The sequence below is a fragment of the Carcharhinus amblyrhynchos genome, chromosome 18 (genome assembly GCF_965287045.1).
Source record: "Carcharhinus amblyrhynchos chromosome 18, sCarAmb.v2.hapA, whole genome shotgun sequence".
Classification (NCBI taxonomy): domain Eukaryota; kingdom Metazoa; phylum Chordata; class Chondrichthyes; order Carcharhiniformes; family Carcharhinidae; genus Carcharhinus; species Carcharhinus amblyrhynchos.
Genome location: NC_137341.1, coordinates 25,700,954 through 25,723,979, shown reverse-complemented (window position 1 = coordinate 25,723,979; position 23,026 = coordinate 25,700,954). Strand labels below are relative to the sequence as shown.

Sequence of the window (23,026 nt, the reverse complement as noted above, 5' to 3'; positions counted from 1 at the left end):
AATGAACATTGCTCGACAATCACCAGGCAAGACTGTTCCCTTCCTGTTGGTGAACACTTCAGTGGTCATGGGCATTCAGCCTCTGACCTTCGGGTAAACATTCTCCAAGGTGGCCTTCACAACACACGACAGCGCAGAGTCGCTGAGCAGAGACTGATAGCCAAATTCCACACACGAGGACGGTCTCAACAGGGATCTTGGGTTCATGTCGCACTATCTGTAACCCCCGTGACTTGCCTGGGTTTGCAAAACCTCACTCACTGTGCTGTCTGGGGACAATACACATCTCTTTAACCTGTGATCAGTGCTCCTTCCACACACATTGTCGGCCACTTTAGGATTTGAACAGCAGGTTAGATGTAAAGATTTGCATTCTAATCAGTAATCTGTAAACTGTCTGTGCTTTATATGCTCTGTCCGAGGCCAGAACTCTCCATCCACCTGACGAAGAGGCAGTCCCCTCGAAAGCTTGTGAGTTTACTATCAAATAAATCAGTTGGACTAAAACCTGGTGTTGTCAGACTTTTTACTGTATTAAATTCCGATGCCTGCTGTGCTTAAATATTCAACTGATGCTTGTTTAAATTCACAAATGTTCAAGTGGAACTGTTTCCGAGGAACTGTGACTCCAGAGTCAGCAGCACCACCAGAGGAAGGGGGAAAGCAAATGTGAAAAAAATCAGAGCAAGTTTTTCCAGTTATTCAGAGGAGTAGTAGGAATACAGTGACAGGACAGCAGTTCATCCCATATCCTGATTTTCTTGCATCTCTCCATCAAAAATATGAAAATGTCCCAATCAGTAGCAGTACTGATTGGGACAAGTACTAAGTGTTCAAGTGGCAAGTGTCCATATCAACTGTTACATGAGGATGCATATTTTTCACATACGAAATGGAATACTAAGTATCGTCAGCATATTCAATTAACAGCATCACAGATGATTCCTGTCCTGCAGAGACTATCGCATACAGACGTGCACTCATTTCCAGAAGATCAATGGAGGCTGATAAAAACTAAGAACCATGGAGCACTGAGGCTAATCGCATCACTGCTGTGGTCCATTCTAGTCCAGTCAGCACTAGTGCTGAAGTCAGAGCCTGGGTTTTGTGACACAGTAGATCCCATCTTCTGCAAATGTAAAAGTAAAAATCTGAATGAATCTGTGGGGGCTGCATTTTGTATCGCTAAAGCTAGTCATAAAATATAGCCGTCAGTAAAAGATTAAAGGGTAAAGATGTTTATAGTACCAATTATGGACCAGCATGGTAAGGAATGAATATATGCTTCTCTTGGAATGTTCATCTTCAAAACTATAATGTTGTTTAAACTAAAACCTGAGTTAACGTGAAACAAGGTTTCTAGTTACTGACAGCAGCAATAGCTGGAATGGGAGATTTTTCTCAGGCAGACTGCCAAAAGGTTCTCCTTCTTGTGGTCAGAAGGCAACCTGCCGAACGGCTGACATCACATCTGCTACAGGACTGAAAACTGTCTTCTTGGCTGTCACTACAGCCCATGGGTATTAGTTCAGAGTCTGTTCTGAACGGTGAGAGATCTTGGTGATATAAACAGAGAACGGATTGGGGGCAGTATTCTGAATTTGCTCAAGCTAGAAATAAATTGGCAATAGCTTGCTCCCTCTTTTGTTTCCATCCTGACACAGAACCAGAGGCAACACCACAAATTCAAAAGACTGTGTGTCAATGAACTGGACAGATTTGAGTTACATTCTTGAAGGAGCTGGTGTACAGGGTCTGTGTTACCGGGGCAGGGGAATGTTTTTGATTGCCAACATTTTAGCACATGGAGCACCCAGTGTAAGAGACGTGTAGACACATACAACTGGCAGCACAACAAAGGGATACGAAATTAGCTTTCTCGTGAATGTGTTTTACAATTGTCCTCTAAATTGAAGTCTGGCTCCCCACGGCTGACTGTACCAAGCATCTCTGCCTGAAGCACAGCAGAGCAGAGCATGTAACACTAGGGCAACACATTGCACAATACCATACTATCAGGCACATGAGCATCCAGGCTGGTCCAGTGCAGGGTCACAGGTGGCAGCTCTACAAGGGCGAGGGCAAACTGGAGGAAAATGAGGGGTTTGTGGGGGTTTCTATAGGTAGCCAGTGCTCACCAGTACATTTTATTTCAAATTAATCTGAGTCATTCATTTCGCAATCCGTTTCTTCATCTTCACTCTGGATTCAACATGCAGCATGCAAAAATATAAACAGGAAGGAAAAAGAATATTGTAGGCAATTTAAACTTTCAAACTATAATCAAGTATCGTATCAGCAATGACAAAAGACTATACATTGTGCCCAATAGAAATAGGTGGAGAAGGTCATTTGCAAAATGTTATACAATCTGCTCCACTCTTACGAATTTGAAATCCAAAGATGCTTTCTTTTTAGTCTTCTTCCTTCCCTGGAGATGTCGATCCATGGAGGTGGTGTAGGGCAGCCTTGTAGTATCACATCCAAGTGAGCAGGGAGCTTTCCATGCAAGCACAGGAGATGGACCACTTGCCCTCTTACCTCCTTGGTTCTCACTATGTAAGGCCCAAACACTCCTTACAGGTCAAACAGTGATTTTCTTTTTTTTTCAATTTGGTAATCTGTATTCATTGCTCACAATGTAATCTCATAGGGAACCAAACATAGACTTGAGTGTCCGATTTGTGGAACATCTCCGTTTGATTGGAAGCTTCCAGTTGCATGTCATTTAAATTTTCCACTTTGCTGTGACTGTTCTATTCTTGGTTTGCTAAGGTATTCTAATGAAGCTCAACACAAGTTTGAAAACAGTATCTCATCTTTCGTCTCTGTGCTTTACAACTTTCTGAAAAAAGTATTTACTTTGCACGTCTGTGCAAAACCACTATGCAAAGTGATTCTATCATCCGTGCTTGGATAGCAGCTAACCTGCCATTACACCTCCTCTAGATACATTTTTGTTTATTTATTTGCCCCATTACCATTCTCTTTGGTCTTGCAGCATGAAACCTTTTGTCATTTATCTTCTCCTGGTCTTGACCTTAATCACAGACCTTCCCTCTTTTGTTCCTCTTCCTACCCTTTCTACTTTTTACTTGTCAAAACCTATTACATTTCTAGCTATTTCCAATTCAGAAAGGTCACAGACCTGAAACATTAATGGTTTTTCTCTCCTCAGATGTTGCCAGACTTACTATTTTCAGGATTTGCTCTTGTATTGCTGCTCACTGTGCATTTGGCTATGTTTTTGAAGAGAGAATAGAAGTAAAGTGAGCTGATGAATGGGATTAGTCAGTCAGTATTTGAATGATCAAAGTGTACGAATATCCACTGTAATATTCAGACAAGCCACATTTTTGTTCACTTGTCCACAAGAAAAATTAGAATTAGGATCTGCATCTCCTGAATAGCTGTTAAGGAATTGTCTGGTGGGTGCTTTATTTTATGGCCTGATGAGTTCAATGGCAAATACCAGCTTTAAACTCTACTGTAGTTAAATGAGTACAGCTTAAAAAAGCAGGATATTAGGATAGGGGCACTCCTTCCATCAGTAAATGCTTTTTGGCAAAAAAAAAAGCAGTGCATTCAAAATCCCAGGTATATAAAATGTGTTCACATTCACTGTTAAATAGAACATTGGAATATGCAGAGTAACACACTGCTATGGTGATAAATACCAGCAGAATATTCAGCAACGCAGTGACCGAAGTATGGTCTTTGTCAGATAGATTCCATCTAAGACAAAGCAGCTTTGAGCATTACATTTGACATTGGAACTGGGAAAATAATATACAGCGAAACCCAGTCAGCTGTATACGTGGTGAGCGTGAAATATATCTAATAACTTATTTTGTTTTTCATAGTTGAGGGTTGGTACACATCACTCCCCATACTCAATGTTTGAATGCAATTATCCCAGATATAGCCAAAGCTGTAATGCCCTTGCCATATGCTATAATTCAAGCTTACAAAAATATCAGTCATCCTGGGACCCAAGTGTGAGTGAGATTATAGTGTACCATGAGGGACTGCTGACTATTTAACTCTTCTCCAAACTCATTTCACTTAGGACTCTATCCTCAAAGCAAAAAGACTTTTCACAACACTCTGGGCTGGATACATGTCAGAAGTGAAAACCACAGAAACAAGTATCTGCAGCCCATAAGCAAAGTTTAATTTCTTTGTCCAATTTCACTCACCTTGGCTTTTTCGCTGGGTTCAGTATTTGTGCCATATGGGGCATTATGCAACTCCCTGGAGACAACGCAAAGAAATTCAGCCTGGTCTTCATTTCCATAGTTATAGGAAGAGCCAATGCTGACCAGCTGGGGAGGGGAAAATGAGACAATTTAAAATAATGTACATACAGACATGTCAACAAATCAAGAAATGATTCCCAAGATACTCATGCAATCAGGAAAATTTGGTAACAAACACTCATGGGATGTCACCTGACAACCACACTCCACCACCATCCCCCACAAAAACATCAAGAATTGCATTTAACTTTCAACACTTTAGGTAATGAAAGCACAGTTGGATGTGTTTATAAGAGTGGCATACAGCACAAGCAACATAAAGGCAGAGGAAAGGAAGAGATGTGGTGGCTTATGGCCATGCGTATCAAATTGCCAATGCTGAAAGTTTCAACAGGCACAAAGATTATGGTCACCAAACCACTGTTAAAATGCACACTGAATGGCAGATATGAGTGAATTACTAACACTGGCTGAAACAAACCAGGGTAGGCACAACCAATTCTGTTGGAACAAAATCTTAAAGCTCTGGAGCAAAGTGACAGTTCATTTATATTTGGAAGCTGACCTGTATTCATGGTACACCCACAGAACTCATCAGCTTAATACTATATACAAGCAAAAATCTAAATCCTGAGAAAATTCCCCCCTCCTCCTCTGCTTACATCTTCATTTCTCTTTGTCCTTCAGTTTCTCTTATTTCCCTTCTCTCTCATCCTCTATCCTACCCTGCAATGTCTTGATCCCTCCCTCAGCTTTCATTTGGTCTTTTTATCGTCTCCTTTGAATCCTTTTTATCGTTTCCGTCATCAAAGAAGAAATAGCGAGGCACCTAGAAAAGAATGGTTTGATCGAGCAGACACAGCACGGATTCATTAAGGGGAAGTCGTGTTTGACGAATTTATTGGATTTCTATGAGGATGTGACTAGTGCAGTAGACAGAGGGGAACTGGTGGATGTGGTGTTTTTAGATTTCCAAAAGATATTTGATAAGGTGCCTCACAAAAGGTTGCTATGGAAGGTTGGGGGTAAGGTGTTAGCGTGGATAGAGGATTGGCTGTCTAATAGGACGCAGATCAATGGGTGCTATTCTGGTTGGCGGTTGGTGACTAGTGGAGTGCTGCAGGGATCGGTGCTGGGCCCTCAACTATTTACCATTTATATAGATGATCTGGACAAGGGGGCTGAGTGTAGGGTGACAAAATTTGCTGATGACACAAAGACGAGTGGAAAAGCAAATTGCGTGGAGGGTGTGGAAAGTCTGCAGAGGGATCTGGATAGGCTAAGCGAGTGGGCGAGGACCTGGTAGATGGAGTATAATGTTAGCAAGTGTGAAGTTATCCACTTTGACAGAAATAATAGTAGGAGTGAATAATATTTACAAGGCGAAAAGCTGCAGCATGCTACGGTGCAGAGGGACCTGGGGGTCCTTGTGCACGAATTGCAAAAACCCAGTCTGCAGGTGCAGCAGGTGATCAAGAAGGCGAATGGAATGTTGCCTTTATAGCAAGGGGATAGAATATAAAAGTAGGGAGGTCTTGCTGCAACTGTACAGGGTACTGGTGAGGCAGCAGCTGGAGTACTGTGTGCAGTTTTGTTCGCCGCACTTGCGCAAGGATATATTGGCCTTGGAGGGAGTGCAGAGGAGGCTCACTAGGCTGATACCGGAGATGAGGGGGTTGGACAATGAAGAGAGGCTAAATAGACTGGGTCTGTACTCGGAGTTTAGAAGGATGAGGGGGGATCTTATAGAGACGTATAAGATAATGAAGGGGATGGATAGAGTAGAGGTAGAGAGATTCTTCCTGCTTAGAAAGGATAGCAGGACTAGAGGGCACAGCCTCAAGATAAGGGGGGGTGCAGTTTAGATCAGAGTTGAGGAGGAACTTCTTCACTCAAAGGGTGGTGTATCTCTGGAATTCTCTGCCTGTTGAAGTGGTGGAGGCTACCTTGCTAAATATATTTAAGTCACGGGTAGATAGGTTTTTGATAGACAAGGGAATTAAGGGTTTGGGGAGAAAGTGGGAAAGTGGAACTGATCCACTTCAGATCAGCCATGATCTTGTTGAATGGCAGGGCAGGCTCGAAGGGCTAGATGGCCTGCTCCTGCTCCTATTTCTTATGATCTTTATGTTCCCTGTCAACCCTTCAAATTACAGTGCCTAGGGTGGAGTTTGTACCGTGAGGTATTGGAATTCAAACCCTTTTGAATAGCTTCAAATCATTGATAACTGCCCCAGGACAACAAAGGCGGGAAACTGAGTGCTGAATAGACTAAATATACCTGCATGTAAAATAAGGTTTGCCCTGAAACATATTAAATACATCCACTACTTTAAAAGAATGCCAAGGTGTGTGGTGTGGTCAATGGGTGGATAAGATTATATACAAAGGAGGCAGTGATTTGTGAGTTTGGTTTTTACAGCAGAGTGCTTTAACTGTTGCAGAGGGCAAAAAGAAACTAAGCAGGACTCAGATGTGGCTTTGTCTTTGATACAGTGGTTAGCACTGCTGTCTTTCACCACCAGGAACCCAGGCTCAATTCTGGCCTCAGGTGATTGTGCAAACTCCACACAATCTCCCCATGTCTGCATGGATGTCCTCTGAGTGTTCCAGCTTCCTCCTACACTCCAAAGATATGTGAGTTAGGTGGATCGGCCATGTCAAATTGTCACTTAGTCTCAGGGGATTAGTAGGATAAATGCATGGGGTTACAGGACAGGGCCTGGGTGGGATTGTCAGTGTGGCCTCAATGGGCTGAACAGCCACTTTCTGTACTGTAGGGATTCTTTGATTAAACTGGAACCACAGCTTTGATGATTCTGTGAACATCTCTGCAGTTGTAAGGATACAGGAAGCTACGAAGCAGTGACTGATGGTCATTGGTGCAGCTGCCAGGACATAAAAAGGTCAGTGAAGGCCCAACACTATACACTGACATCTTGTTTGGTAAACAAGCACTGAAACCTGACATTATCCAAACAGTAAAATCTTGTTCGAAGTTTCATTCACATATCTGATCTATAATTGCACAGTATCTTCTTCCAAGAGTTCTTAAGATTTGGGGAAATACAAAGTAGATAATTTAGCTGTGATCATTTTTCACCAAATTCAAACAGGACCCTGCTAATGAATATTTTAATCCAACCTTCCCTTCTGCTCCACAAAAATTAGGTTAGGGTTACATGGCTCCTCTGATACTTTGCCCAACTTTCTACTACCTCACTAAAGTATTAGAGCCAAGTCCAAATACCACATTCACTCAACTTCTACATATATGTACTTCCAGTTGAACAGGTTACCAGTGATCAAGAGTGGATATGCCAACCCACCTCCCCTCCTCTGCAAAGGAGCTGGCCAGTGATCAGTTTTTGGAACTCTGGTCCATCTCATATCCACAGCAACTGATAGAGAGCAAGAGGGTCAGCATCTCATCTTTAGACTAGGCACTTTATAATCTTCCAGATTCAACCCCCTACCCTCCCCTCCATTTTGCTTCATTTGTACTTTCTGCTTTTGTAAGGCAGCCAATGGTGATGATTCTGCTTTTCTTGCATATTACTGAAAAGGCAGGTTTGTTGCTGATATTCTTTGTCTTGTACCCATCAGGACAAAGACAAGAATGCCAAGTTTCAAATGATAAACACCACTTTATACCACAGTAGAAAAGGGTTTTGACTAATTAACAAGTCAACACTGATTAGCCCAGGCACAAAGTAATGGAGCATTATTGGTTCCCCAAGTTTCCTGGTATTTCAAAAAACACTCAAGGCTTGAACATACTCCTTTGTTCGATCTAGAGCATAATTCGGTGAATTACTTCAAGAGCTGGACCTGTGTTTGGCTCATGCAGAGAACCCCTTATACAAAAGATGGTACTGCATAGCATTCATCAGAGCCAACATGATTTGAACTAACTTGCCAGGGTTGAAGGAATTTTCCAAGCTCCCTTAAACTGCCTGGGATTTTGTTCATTTTTTGCTTCTTCTAAGAGATCACAACATGAGACTGGACAGATCTGTTGGTGTTTTCCTATCCATTATTTTAATAACTTTTGAGAAGAGAAAGGAAGTAATATAGCAAACTTGTCTCAGTCACATCCAACAAGGCCGATCATACTGACCCACTCAGGCACTGCCTGCCTATGCCGGTGTCTCCCGATAGAAACTCTGCCCTTCAAAAAGTTGCAAAAATCAGTCCACCAGTAAATGTTTTAAATCAGCATTTCAATTATTATATTCCTTGTAAAAGAAATGGGAAAACAAAGTGCCAGTACATGAAGTGTTTTTGTAACAAGGTCCCCAGGGAAGATACTTCTGGGACTTGGAATAAAGGATACTGTAAACAGGTTCATCCCATGAATAATAAGCAGCTGCCACTTGATTTTACACCTACAATATCAACAGTTGGCTCAGGTCCCGTTTAGTTAGCTTCAAAAATATAAAACAAGCAAGCATGCAGCAAGGAGACAGTTGTGAAGACAACACTCATAATATGGAGCTAATTCCAGAGTTCCTTTTACTGTTAAAGAATTTATTTTTATTTAAACATTATTGTTTTGCAGATACTGGCAGTGTTGATTAAGTGATCAGCAAGAAGTGCAACTGTGAGAAGCAGGGGGTCAGTTAATTGCTGCAGGTGATCAAGAAGGCAAATGGAATGTTGGCCTTTATCACGAGGGGGATGGAATATAAAAGCAGGGAGGTCTTGCTGCAACTGTACAAGGTACTGGTGAGGCTGCAACTAAAGTACATGGTGCAATTTTGGTCCCCTTATTTTCGAAAGGATATATTGGCCTTGGAGGGAGTGCAGAGAAGGTTCACCAGGTTGATACCGGATATGAGAGGGTTAGCTTATGAGGAGAGATTGAGTAGATTGGGCCTGTACTCGTTGGAGTTTAGAAGGCTGAGGGGTGATCTTATAGAGACATACAAGATAACGAAGGGGCTAGATAGGGTAGAGACAGAGATTCTTTCCACTTAGAAAGGAAACAAGAACTAGAGGACACAGCCTCAAAATAAGGGGGAGTCAGTTTAGAACAGAGTTGAAGAGGAACAACTTCTCTCAGAGGGTAGTGAATCTCTGGAATTCTCTGCCCTTGAAGTGGTGGAGGCAACTCGTTGAATATGTTTAAATAGATAGATTTCTGATCAAGAAGGGAATTAAGGGTTATGGGGAGCAGGCAGGTAAGTGGAACTGAACGACTTTCAGATCAGCCATGATCTTAATGAATGTCAGGGTAGGCTTGGGGGGCTAGATGGGCTACTCCTGCTCCTATTTCTTATGTTCTTATGTAATTCAATTGGCTGGGTAGCTGGTTTGTGATGCAGAGCACTACCAAAAGGGAGAGCAGCCTATGGTCATCAGGGACTTGTCAACTTTACCTTTACTTCTTTAAGAAGATTTAGCTCATATAAAATATTGAGAACAGTAACCTGAGACTGTCTGATAACAGAAGCTCATTACTTCTACCCCTGCACAGTGTGACCAGGGTAGAGTAGGAAAGGATATGTATAGCCTGGTCAGGACACATTTACTATCTAAAAATCAATGGATTCTCAGTGCAGCAGACTCATCTCCATTTATGGTCACCCAGCATCCAACCTCAGGACCGTTTCTCATGTGAAACCGTCACTGTTGGCAGGCTATTCCTTTATATGAGACATCAAAGCCAAATCCAATACTGTCATGCCCAACATGCATGCATGATCACTGGACAAACAATCAGAAGGCTCATCCTTGGTTGGTTTTCTCTCTTCTGAGGATATTGGTAGCAACTGTCACCCCAGCTGAGATAGGTTAACAGGAGAGTTGGGAGCTGAACCTGGTCTGTATGCAAATGCTACCTTTACCAAGGGAGTCACCAAGGCCTAAAATTCCAATAGTACAACGGTAGAAATGAAAAGCTCGTTATCCGTTTATCTCAGGTGTTTCAACATAGAAAAAGGAAGTATGAGCAGATAGGGGCTAAATTAAAAAGCAGATCCACAAAAGGTGGTAATTTCTGAATTACTACTGGACCCACAAGCAAATAAATGGGCACAATGTAAATAAGGTCAGGGAGTTGAAGACATTGCTTAAAAATTGGCATGGGAGAAATGGCTTTTCAATCATATAGCACAAGTGTTTGAGAAATAGGGAGCTATTCCATTGAGTGTGACTTAATTTGAACCATGGGACTAGCATTTCTGATGCAAAGCATAACTGAGGCTGTAGTTAAGGTATTAAGCTAAACCGTTGAGCGGAGGGAAAGGTTTAAATGAGGGAAAATTTAGAATGTTAAAGCAAAGGGACAAAGAAATAATGAGTGGCACTGATGCAGAAAACGATAACTGGAAGTTAACACAAGAGGCAGAGCGTACAAAGGAGTGCGCCAGCAAATAGAGTGAAATATGTAAAAATAGTAAAACAACAAAATTAAATGGTCTTTATCTGAATGTATACAGTACTTGTTAAAGATGAATGAATTGATAGCACAAATAGAAATAAATGTGTATGATCTCACAGCCATTTCAGAGACAATAGGTCAAGAGTTTCTGCAACGGAAGCAGCAAGCCATTCAAACATCCATTGACTTTGGTGATACTGGAAGAAAGGGGATTAGATATAAAAGTAGCCAAGGTGAACAGGAGGAGGTCTGGAGGAAAGGCTGAGCAGTTCGGGCCTATACTCATTGTAGTTAGGAATGAGACGTGACCTTTGTGAAATATAGAAAATTATGAAAGAGCTTGATAGGGTGGGTACTATGAAGATGTTGTGGGGAAATAATTTATGAACAAGGGGCCTTCCATTTAAAATGAAAAAGGGGAGCAATTTGTTTGTTGCAAGTCTTTGGAATTCTCTATCTGAGAGATTTGATTTATTATCATCACACGTATTAACACAGTGAAAATATTGTTTCTTGCGCATTATGCAGACAAAGCATACAGTTCATAAAGGAGGAAACGAGACAGTGCAGACTGTAGTTTTAGGGAGTAGAGAAAAATCAACTTAATGCAAGATAAGTCCATTCAAAAGTCTGATTGCAGTAGGGAAGATGATGTTCTTGAGTCGGTTGGTATGCGACCCTCAGGCTTTTGTATCTTTTTCTCGATGGAAGAAGGTAGAAGAGAGCACATCCGGGGTCCGTGGGGTCCTTCATTATATTGGCTGCTTTGCCGAGGCAGCGTGAAATGTAGACAGAGTCAATGGATGGGAGGCTGGTTTGCATGATGGATTGGGCTACATTCATGATCTTTTGTAGTTCCTTGTGGTCTTGGGGCAGAGCAAGAGCCATACCAGGCTGTGATACAACCAGAAAGAATACATTCTATGGTGCACCTATAAAAGTTGGAAAGAGTCGTAGCTGACATGTCAAATTTCCTTAGTCTTCTGAGAAGGTAGAGGCGTTGGTGGGCTTTCTTAACTATAGTGTTGGCATGGGTGGACCAGGACAGGTTGTTAGTGATCTGGACACTAAAAACTTGAAGCTCTCAACCCTTTCTACTTCGTCCCCATTGATGTAGACAGGGGCATGCTCTCCTTTATGCTTCCTGAAGTTGACGACAATTTTCTTCATTTTGTTGACATTGAGGGAGAGATTATTGTTGCCACATCAGTTCACCAGATTCTCCATCTCATTCCTGTACTATGTCTCATCATTGTTTGAGATCCGACGCAGTACGATGGTATTGTCACTAAACCCGAAAATCGAATTGGAGGGGGAATTTGGCCACACAGTCATAGGTGTATAAGGGGTATAATAGGGGGCTGAGAACACAGCCTTGTGGAGCACCAATGTTGAGGATGATCATGGAGGTGTTGTTGTTATCCTTAATGATTGTGGTCTGTGAATTAGGAAGTTCAGGATCCAGTCGCACAGATAGGCGCCGATGCCCAGACCACAGAGTTTGGAGATGAGTTTCATAGGAATAATGGTGTTGACGGCTGAGCTGCAGTCAATAAACAGGAATCTGATATTAGGTGTCTTCGTTCTCTACGTATTCCAGGGTTGAGTGCAGGGCCAGGTAGATGGCATCTGCTGTGGACCAATTGGGGCGATAGGCAATCTGTGGTGGATCCAGGTGGTCCAGGACACTGGAACTGATTCATGCCATGACTAGCCTTTCGAAGCACTTCATAATGATGGATGTCAGAGCCACTGGCCGATAGTCATTAAGGTACGCTGCTTGGTTTTTCTCAGATACCGGGATGATGGTCATTTTCTTGAAACAGGTAAGGACCTCAGATTGTTGCAAAGAGGTTGAAGATGTCTGCAAATACCCCTTCCAGCTGATCCACACAGGCTCGTCCGGGTACCCATCTGGGCCAGTTGCTTTCCATGGGCTGACCTTCAAGAAAGCTGCTCTGACATCTGCAATGGTGTCCTGATACAGGTTCATCCAGGGCTTCCAGGATGGAGGGCATGCTCTCACTGACCTCTTGCTCAAAACAGGCGTAGAAAGCTCATCAGGGCGAGATGCATTGGAGCCAGTGATTTAACATGCCTTCATTTTGCAGCCTGTTATGTCGTGCCGATCTTGCCACAGTCGGCGAGGTCAGTGTGGCTAGCCTGGGACTCTAGCTTGGTCCAGGATTGTCTTTTGGCATCTTTGATGGATGTCCTTAGATTGTATCTGGCTTTCTTGCATAGATCACTGTCACCTGACTTGAATGCCTCAGACCTGGACTTCAGCAAGCAGTAGATAGCCCGAATCATCATTCATTGGGCCGAAGGGCCTGTTTCCAGGGCTATTTTTGTTCTTTGTATCATTCTATAGCCTACTAATCTCTAAGGTAGGGAGATGTTTGGCACAAGTTTATGGGCCAAAGGGCCTGTCCTGTGCTGTAGTTTTTCTATGTTTCTGATTGGGGAACGCATGCATGTGCTTCTTTGACACACAGTCTTCTGCACACTTAGTAACGAAGTCAATTATTGTAGTGGTGGACTCGTTCAGGTTGGTCGCAGAGTTTTTAAATACTGACTAGTCCACTGACTCCAAGTAATATCTGTAGGCGATCATCCGATTCCTCAGACCAACATTGCACAACTTTCTTTGAGGGGCTCTCCTACTTTAGTTTTTGCTTGTAAACCATAAGTCTTGTGGTCTGATTTGCCAAAGTGTGGGTGGGCAATAGAGCACCAGGCATGTTTGATATTTGTGTAGCAGTGATCTAGGATGTTTGGGCCTTTCGTGGAACAGGAGACATTTTGATGGTAACTTGGTACTACACTCCTGAGCTTGGCCTTATTGAAGTCCCCAGCCATGATGAACAAGGCCGTGGGATATTTTGTCTCAAGGTTATTCGTAGTGGTATATATTTTGTCCAACTCGATCTTCACATCCGCATGGGGTAGGATATAAACTGCCAACAGGATAACGGAGGTGAACTCCCACAGAAGGTAGTAGGGGTGACATTTTAGCTTTAGTTTTGGGAGCTGAGTTATTCAATATATACAATGCTCAGATGCATAGACTTTTGAGTTAAAAGCGAAGTTGAGAATTATAAGAAACATGTAGGACAGGGAGTTGAGGCCAATCTTATTGAATGACAGAGAAGGCTCAGGAGGCCAAATGGCCAATACTGCTCCTAATTCCAATGTTTTAGCCTTGTTAGAAGAGGTGGTACAGCTGGAGCAAGTGGTGTACACAACATCCAGACTGCAATGAAGTCCACAAGACCTAACTAGCTGTGCTGCCCAAACAGTTCCAGCATAGGTCTTAGAATTGGAAAGAAAAAATTGTGCATCTTCTCAGCCAACGCATGCCTAGACATGCTTGGCCTGCCCACTGAGTAAATCCAATTACTGCAACTTTCTGCCAAAGATCAGTAACTGAAGAGTGTAAAAACAACAAACCAAAAACAAAACACCTTTCGTTCTTAAACTGCAAACTTGCATACACAGATCATGTGGGTCATGTTGTCCTGTTTCACTTAAATTCTACCTATGTTTATAAGAACAGAAGAAATAGGAGCAGGAGTTGGCCAACTAGCCCTTCGAGCCTACCCCGCCATTCAATAAGATCATGGCTGATCTGTCGTGGCTCAGTTCCACATTCCCGCCCTCTCCCCATAACCCTTAATCCCCTCTCTTATCAAAAACCCATTAACCCGCGTCTTAAAAATATTTAGCGAGGTAGCCTCCACCACTTCAACGGGCAGAGAATTCCAGAGATTCACCACCCTTTGAGTGAAGAAGTTCCTCCTCAACTCTGTTCTAAACCGCCCCCCCTTTATCTTGAGGCTGTGCCCCCTAGTCCTACTATCCTTTCTGAGCGGGAAGAGTCTCTCCACCTCTATCCTATCCATCCCATTCATCATCTTATACGTCTCAATGAGGTCTCCCCTCATTCTTCTAAACTCTAACGAGTACAAGCCTAATTTATTCAGCCTCTCCTCATAGCTCAACCCCCTCAACTCCGGCATCAGCCTAGTAAACCTCCTCTGCACTCCCTCCAAGGCCAAAATATCCTTGCGTAAGTATGGCGCCCAAAACTGCACACAGTACTCCAGCTGCGGCCTCACCAATGCCCTATACAGCCGCAGCAAGACCTCCCTACTTTTATATTCAATCCCCCTCGCGATGAAGGCCAGCATCCCATTCGCCTTCCTGACCACCTGCTGCACCTGCAAGCTGGGTTTTTGCGACTCATGCACAAGGACCCCGAGGTCCCTCTGCACCGTCGCCTGCTGCAGTTTTTCGCCACGTAAGTAATAATCCTTCCTACCATTAGGAAGTGGACCACCTCGCACTTGCCAACATTAAATTCCATTTGCCATTTCCTGGCCCATTCGCCCAGCCTATCTAGATCCTTCTGTAGACTCTCCCCACCCTCCGCACAATTTGCCTTTCCACCAATTTTGGTGTCATCAGCAAATTTCGACACCCTACACTCAGTTCCCTCCTCCAGATCATCTATATAAATGGTAAATAGCTGAGGCCCCAGCACCGACCCCTGGGGCACTCCACTAGTCACCATCCGCCAATCTGAATAGCACCCATTGACCCCCACTCTCTGCCTCCTATTTGACAACCAGTCCTCTATCCACGCTAACACCCTACCCCCAACTCCATGCCCCCTGACCTTCTGCAATAACCTCTTGTGAGGTACCTTGTCAAACGCCTTCTGAAAATCAAGAAAGACCACATCCACCGGCTCTCCTCTATCCACCGCCCTAGACACATCCTCATAGAACTCCAGTAAATTTGTCAGACACGGCATCCCTTTAACGAAACCGTGCTGCGTCTGCTCCATCAAGCAGTTCCCCTCAAGATGCCTCGCTATTTCCTCCTTGATGACGGATTCTAACATTTTACCTACAACAGACGTTAAACTGACAGGCCTATAATTCCCCGCCTTTTACCTGGCACCCTTCTTAAACAACGGCGTAACATTAGCCGTTTTCCAATCTTCCCGCCTGCCTGAAAATATTTCAAGTAATTTTGCATTAGACGGTTCACCTGAATCATATCACTTTAACCCTGGGTCACAAAGGAAGTTGTGAAAAGTGTCGATTTATAGGATTGGCCACTGGGAGGGTGTACAGGACAGAGTATGTTTACATTAGTACATTTAGATGACCAGTTTTCCTCCTATTGCATATCGTCATATTTTACATTGGGCCAACAGACAACCCATCGCTCTCTTAATAATTGAGAACAAGACCAGCAACACTGTAAACAGCCAAGCCATGAGTGGTTAAGCAGGTTCTAACATAACAAAAATGTAGAGATAATTGCCCAACAACTTCCCCTGAACATGTGAATTCATGATGAGTTCATGGACTATTCTTTTTTGTTAAAGCCATCATTAACCAAAAAAAATCAGCTGCGCTGCAGCTTATTAAAACGATGTCTAACTCTTTAAAAAAAAGTTAGGAATTCTTAACACAGCAGGGAACCAACCACATTGGTAAGACAGAAAAAGGAAGAATACGTGTACTGGAAGCATGCAGCAGGTTGTAAGTATTTGAAGAGAAAAGATTACATATGAAATACAGGGCAGAAACTGGCCATTCAGCTCAACTAGTCCTTACTGGTGGAACCTCCTCCCATCTTTGACCATCTATCAGCACAACCTGCTATTCTTTCTCCCTCATAGCCTTATTCAGTCTACTCTGAGTAGTTTGGTGTTTCGGATGGGAAAGCTCTAGAATTTAAGACAGAATTTAAAACTGTCTTCTCTTCAGATATGGATTTAGATATGGATATGCATTTAGTTTCTTGTATTCGTTAACTGTTGACACTAATTCAAATCCAAATGTAGCTGATTACAGAAACTGTACCCTTTCTTACCCAGCCTGCACATACAATCTTCAGTTTGCTTCTTGGACTATTTAAATCCAAATAAATATTGGGCAAATAGCTGGGAAAATATGCAAATATGCTAACATACTGCGGCATGGATTAGTGGACTTTGATTTGTTGTGTCAAAATGTTTACAACAACCTGCATTTATGTAGCTTCTTCAACAAAGAAAAACATCCCGAAGATTTTTTAGATACAATATTTGATCTCAGAAGCACTGTCGGGGGTGGCACTGCAAATAGGGAGATATTTCTTGAATGCATCAAGGACGAGTCACAACACACAAATTTCAAAACCAGAGATTACACAGAATTACATAGGATGTACAGCACAGAAAAAGCTAGTTCTATCCAACAAGTCCATCCCAGCATTTGTAATCCACTTAACTTTTCTCTCATCCCTTCATCTAAATCAACATAACCCTCTAGCTGTCTAACTAAGATTTATTACAGATCTAGAATAACTCCCCTACTTTTCAATTTATCTGCAAATAAAGCACAGTGCTTCAATTGCTTTTTATAAAAAAAGAAAGGCCTTAAAACCTGTAGTGCGCTATTAGTGATTGGTACATTTGTACTCCAAGATCTGTTTATTTCTCTAACCCACCTAAACTTGCACCTTTCAAGTAATAAGTGACTTCCCTATGCTTTCTACCAGAATGCACAATTCACATTTAACTCTGTTGCCACTCATTTACACATTCTACAAGTTTACTGATTTTCTCCTGCAATTTATTGCAGAGTTCCTTTGACTTGACTATCCCCTCAGTTTGGTGTCAGAAACAATCTTGTCAGAACAGGTTGTTGGAATAAGCATGAACAAGCCTGGAGAAAAAAATAACTACAATTTAGGAGGACTGCATAAAAATGTGTTACTGAAACCAACATGATAATCTTAAGAAAAAGCAACTACTGTTAGGTGAGAGTTGGACAAGAAAGACTGGGATAAAGCTGAAGTCTCAATGATCAGCCATGGCTGGGAAATATGGTGGGAGTTGTGATTCACAGAAACAGACATGATAAACAGAAGACAAAGCATATAACTGATAATTTCAGAAAAAATATTCTATGATCACCTGTTGCATGTTCAACATATTTCCTCCACTGCTGCATTTAGTGAGAGCTATTCAGCAATAATGAAAGCCAGACTGACTGCACAACATTAAGTTTCATAAATTAAGTTGCCCAGGTTTGGCTCTGTAATTTTCAGGAAGGTAACATGGCTGTCGTCAGCTCTCTGATAACGACAAACACTAACTCAGCACAAATGCTACACTTAACAATTTCTCCACATCTCCATAAATGCTAAATGCAAAATTATTGCAGATACTAGAAATATGAAAATTCTGAAAATAATCAGACCAGGTCAGATTTGTGGAAAGAGAAATAATTAATGCTTTGGGTTGATGAAGCTTTATCAGTTCTGAGGCACGACAGAAATGATAGTCTTTTTGTTGCCACTGTCTTCCTCCAGGTACAAGTGTTCCTAGAAATTCAGAACCATGGTCAATTGGTCTAGATTCAGCCCAGATTGAAGCAAGAAAGCATTTGTGCACAAAAAATCTTTTCATTAGCTGCATCATCACCAATTTGCTCCCACTCTACAAAACTACTTTTACTGCAATATAGTTTCACAGGTGTCAGTCATCTTGTATTCTGACCTAATCACCACTCTATCAGTAATCCCAGGATCCTGACCTAATCCCTGCTCTGTATCAGTAATCCCAGGACCCTGACCCAATCCCTGCTCCATACCAGTAATCCCAGGATCCTGACCCAATCCGTGCTCTGTACCAATAAGAACTTTCACCGCAAGAGGTTAAAGTCCAACAGGTTTATCTGGTAGTAAACACCACTACTTTTCGGAGCGCTGCTCCTTCGTCAGGTCAGTGGGGAGTTCTGATCACAAACAGGGCATATAAAGGCAAGGTAGACAAGTCCCCGGGACTGGATGGAATGCATCCCAGGGTTCTGAAAGAAATGGCAGAGGTGATAGCGGATGCCTTAGTAATTATGTATCAAAATTCGCTGGACTCCGGGGAAGTGCCGGAAAATTGGAAAACGGTTAATGTTACGCCGCTGTTTAAAAAAGGTAGCAGCCAAAAGGCAGGGAATTATAGGCTGGTTAGTTTAACGTCTGTAGTTGGAAAAATGCTAGAATCCGTCATCAAAGAAGAAATAGCGAGGCACCTAGAAAAGAATGGTTTGATCGAGCAGATGCAGCATGGATTCGTTAAGGGAAGTCGTGTTTGACGAATTTATTGCATTTCTATGAGGATGTGACTAGTGTGGTAGACAGAGGGGAACCGGTGGATGTGGTGTTTTTAGATTTCCAAAAGGTGTTTGATTAGGTGCCTCACAAAAGGCTGCTGCAGAAGGTTAGGGCGCACGGAGTTGGGGGTAAGGTGTTAGCGTGGATACAGGATTGGCTGTCTAATAGGAAGCAGAGAGTTGGAATCAATGGGTGCTATTCTGGTTGGTGGTTGGTGACCAGTGAAATGCTGCAGGGATCGGTGCTGGGGCCTCAACTGTTTACCATTTACATAGATGATCTGGAGGAGGGGGCTGAGTGTAGGTTGACAAAATTTGCTGATGACACAAAGATAAGTGGAAAAGCAAATTGCATAGAGGGTGTGGAAAGTCTGCAGAGAGATCTGGAGAGGCTGAGTGAATGGGCGAGGACCTGGCAAATGGAGTATAACGTTAGCAAGTGTGAGGTTATCCACTTTGGTAGAAATAATAGGAGGGATTATTATTTACAAGGCGAAAAGCTGCAGCATGCTACGGTGCAGAGGGACCTAGGGGTCCTTGTGCACAAGTCGCAAAAACCCAGTCTGCAGGTGCAGCAGGTGATCAAGAAGGTGAATGGAATGTTGGCCTTTATAGCGAGGGGGATAGAATATAAAAGTAGGGAGGTCTTGCTGCAACTGTACAGGGTACTGGTGAGGCCACAGCTGGAGTACTGTGTGCAGTTTTGGTCACCGCACTTGCAGAAGGATATATTGGCCTTGGAGGGAGTGCAGAGAAAGTTTACTAGGCTGATACCGAAGATGAGGGGGTTAGCCTATGAAGAGGGACTGAATAGACTGGGTCTGTACTCGTTGGAGTTTAGAAGACTGAGGGAGGATCTTATAGCAACGTATAAGATAATGAAGGGGATACACAGGGTAGAGGTAGAGAGATTCTTCCTGCTTAGAAAGGATAGCAGGACTAGAGGGCACAGACTCAAGATAAGAGGGGGGGGGGGGGGGCAGTTTAGATCGGAATTGAGGAGGAACTTCTTCACTCAAAGGGTGGCGAGTCTCTGGAATTCTCTGCCTGTTGAAGTGGTGGAGGCTACCTCGCTGAATATATTTAAGTCACGGGTAGATAGGTTTCTAATAGACAGGGGAATTAAGGGTCGTGGGGAGAAAGTGGGAAAGTGGAACTGATCCACTTCAGGTCAGCCATGATCTTATTGAATGGCAGGGCAGGCTCGAAGGGCTAGATGGCCTACTCCTGCTCCTATTTCTTGTGTTCTTAAGGCACACACAGTTTACAGAATGCGAGTCTTTACAGCTAATCTGCTATTCAAGTCTTAAAGATGCAGACAATGTGAGTGGAGATAGCATTAAGCATAGGTTAAAGAGATGCGAACTGTCTCCAGACAGGACAGTAAGTGAGATGTTGCAAGTTCAGACAAGTCATGGGGTTACAGATAGCGTGACATGAACCCAAGACCCTGGTTGAGGCCGTCTCTGTGTGCGGACCTTGGCTATCAGTTTCTGCTCAGCGATTCTGCGTACATTGGGGAGACCATGCAGACTCTATGACAACGGATGAATGAACACTGCTCGACAATCATTAGGCAAGACTGTTCCCTTCCTGTTGGCGAACACTTCAGCGGTCACAGGCATTAAGCCTCTGATCTTTGGGAAAACGCTCTCCAAAGTGGCCTTCACGACATACGACAGCACAGACTCCGAGCAGAAACTGATAGCCAAGTTCCGCACACACGAGGACAGCCTCAACTGGGGTCTTGGGTTTATGTCACACTAGCTGTAACCCCCATGACTTGCCTGAACTTGCAACATCTCACTTACTGTCTTGTCTGGAAACAATACACATCTCTTTAACCTATGCTTAATGCTATCTAAACCTGTTGGACTTTAGGCTGGTGTTTAAGACTTCTTACTGTGTTTACCCCAGTCCAACACTGGCATCTCCACATCATGACTGTGCCAGTAATCCCAGGATCCTGTCACAATCGCCACTCTGTACCATCAATCCCAGGATCCTGACCCAATCCCTGCTCTGTATCAGTAATCCCAGGATGCTGACCTAATCCCCGTTCTGTACCAGTAATCCCCAGGATCCTGGTCCAATCATTCCACATCAGTATTGTCTGGACATTGACCCAATCGCCACTCTGTAATTGAAGTTAAATACTAAGTTTTAAAATATATATTATTTGATGGGATGTAGGCTTCACTGGCAAGGCCAGCATTTGATGCCCGTCCCTGGTTGACCTTAAACAAGTGATAGTTAAGAGTCAACCACATTGCTATGGATCTGGAGTCACACACAAAACAGACTAGGTAAGGACAGCTGATTTTCCTCCCTAAAGCACATGAATGAATCAGATGGATGTTTACAGCTTGTTACAGATGTTTCATTGTCACCATAACTGAGTCTAGCTTTCAATTCAATATTTTTATAAATTCAATTTAAATTCCACCAGCTGCCAAATTAGTATATGCCCAGAACTTTAGCTTGGATTTCTAGTCAAGTGACTTTACCACTATACCATCGTCGCCCACGAAGTGCCTGAATACCTTTGGGAGCATAGTTTGTCATTACAATTGAGTCTGATCCACTTTGAAACCTGATTTCCAAATAGAAATGCTGGGAATTTTCAGTGACGATAACAGAACTCTTGTCAAAGTATTTTTGCCCTGGTAGGTTGTCCAGCCAAAACTGGGTATCTAGTAAACTTTTAATTATGAGTCACCAATTGCAATGCTGTTAAATCACTCAAAGGCACATCATGATCTCCTTGGATTTGGAAATCTTAGCTCACTCTTGGTTTATCAGTCTAGACTTAGTGAGACTGCTAATTTATACTTTACAAACTTTGCCAGCCATCTGTCACAGACTCCACTGCACTGAATTATAAAATTTCAATCTTCTTGGGGTAAACTCTAAATTTAGGTCCTTATTTCTTCTGTGCAGTGGCCTCAGTCTTGTCCAAATATATTTGTTCAGTTTTAATGCATTTTGCTAACTGCTGGCCTTTCAAACATTCAATATTTTAAAAGCTTGATTTCAAGCTCAATGCAGTGATATATTTAGCGAGCAAGTGTTTTTTAATGGTGTGAATAAATTGGGAAACACTATTTCTGGCTTGGAGTACACATGTTAACTACATAAACAAGTTGCTTCAGAACTTATGTACTTCTGTGCATTTTCCTTCCCTTTCTATTTTCTTTTGATCTTGCAAATTTAATTCAACTACAACATAGAAATGAAAGATCCATTATAAATGAAGACAAGTTCGCTCTCAAGAGCGGATATAATTTTCCAAAATGACGATTAGCAATAAGAGAATCTTTTAAAAAGGGAAGCACTATATTTCCCTTTGAGCTCGATAACTTAAGTGAGCATTTAAAGTATCAACTTATTATTCAGCTCTGTGAAGCAACATTTCACACAACAAGCCTTTACAGCAGGGTGCGACTGCAACTTAAACAAATGCAACACTATACTAATCTATCTCTGCACTGTAGCATTAGTTGTACTTAATATGCTCCTTTTGTGCAATGACCCAGCAAAGAAAATGTTTAATTTTAAATCTTTTCACTAGCAAACTACTATCCTAAGAAAGTTCTTGAATTCAGGTTTTAAGAGAAAATGAGACAACAACGTGCAGGACACTAGAATAACAGGAGTACTTCAGATAAATAGAAATGGAGCTGGTAACAGCTAGTTATGGCTTTGTCTAATTATATCTCATTCCCTTGAAGATAGTTATAACATTCCAGTACCTAGATCAAGTAGGCTGACACAACGTGAATGGACAAGGGGTTAGCAAGATTGTTTTACCACGCTGCATTGACAAGTGCGACTGATTCAGTCCTCACCTAGTCACATATCCAAAGGATGTAATTGCATTGGTCAGGAGCAAGATCCTGTCCCAATTTGCCTCTCTATAGGGTGCTGTGGCCAAATGTGACTGCTGCTAAGATAAGAAAGCAGAGGTGAGGAATTAATTCTAGTCTATGCTGTCAGGGAGGAGTCACCGTCGTGAAATCTAACACCATCCTGCAGAGCAAAAGGTTGCAGACAAGATTCTTCAGCTGACATTAGGTCCTAGGCAATAGCAACACTGGACATCATTTGTGCTGTTGGGTCCAACATTCCACTTTGAAATTAGACCTAAATTAACAGTTCTCAGCAAATTTGCAGTTTGTATTGATTATGCAGTGAGCCTGTGCAAACAGAGA

General features: G+C 42.6%; 1 protein-coding gene across 1 annotated transcript in view; it reads right to left on the bottom strand.

Moving 5' to 3' along the window:
- LOC145354935 (BTB/POZ domain-containing protein KCTD5-like) overlaps positions 1-23,026 on the bottom strand; it is a 74,379-nt gene that overhangs the window by 4,975 nt on the left and 46,378 nt on the right. Inside the window, 1 exon segment of the mRNA XM_080206599.1 lies at positions 4,200-4,325. Within this exon segment, the coding sequence (XP_080062725.1) occupies positions 4,200-4,325 (126 nt within the window).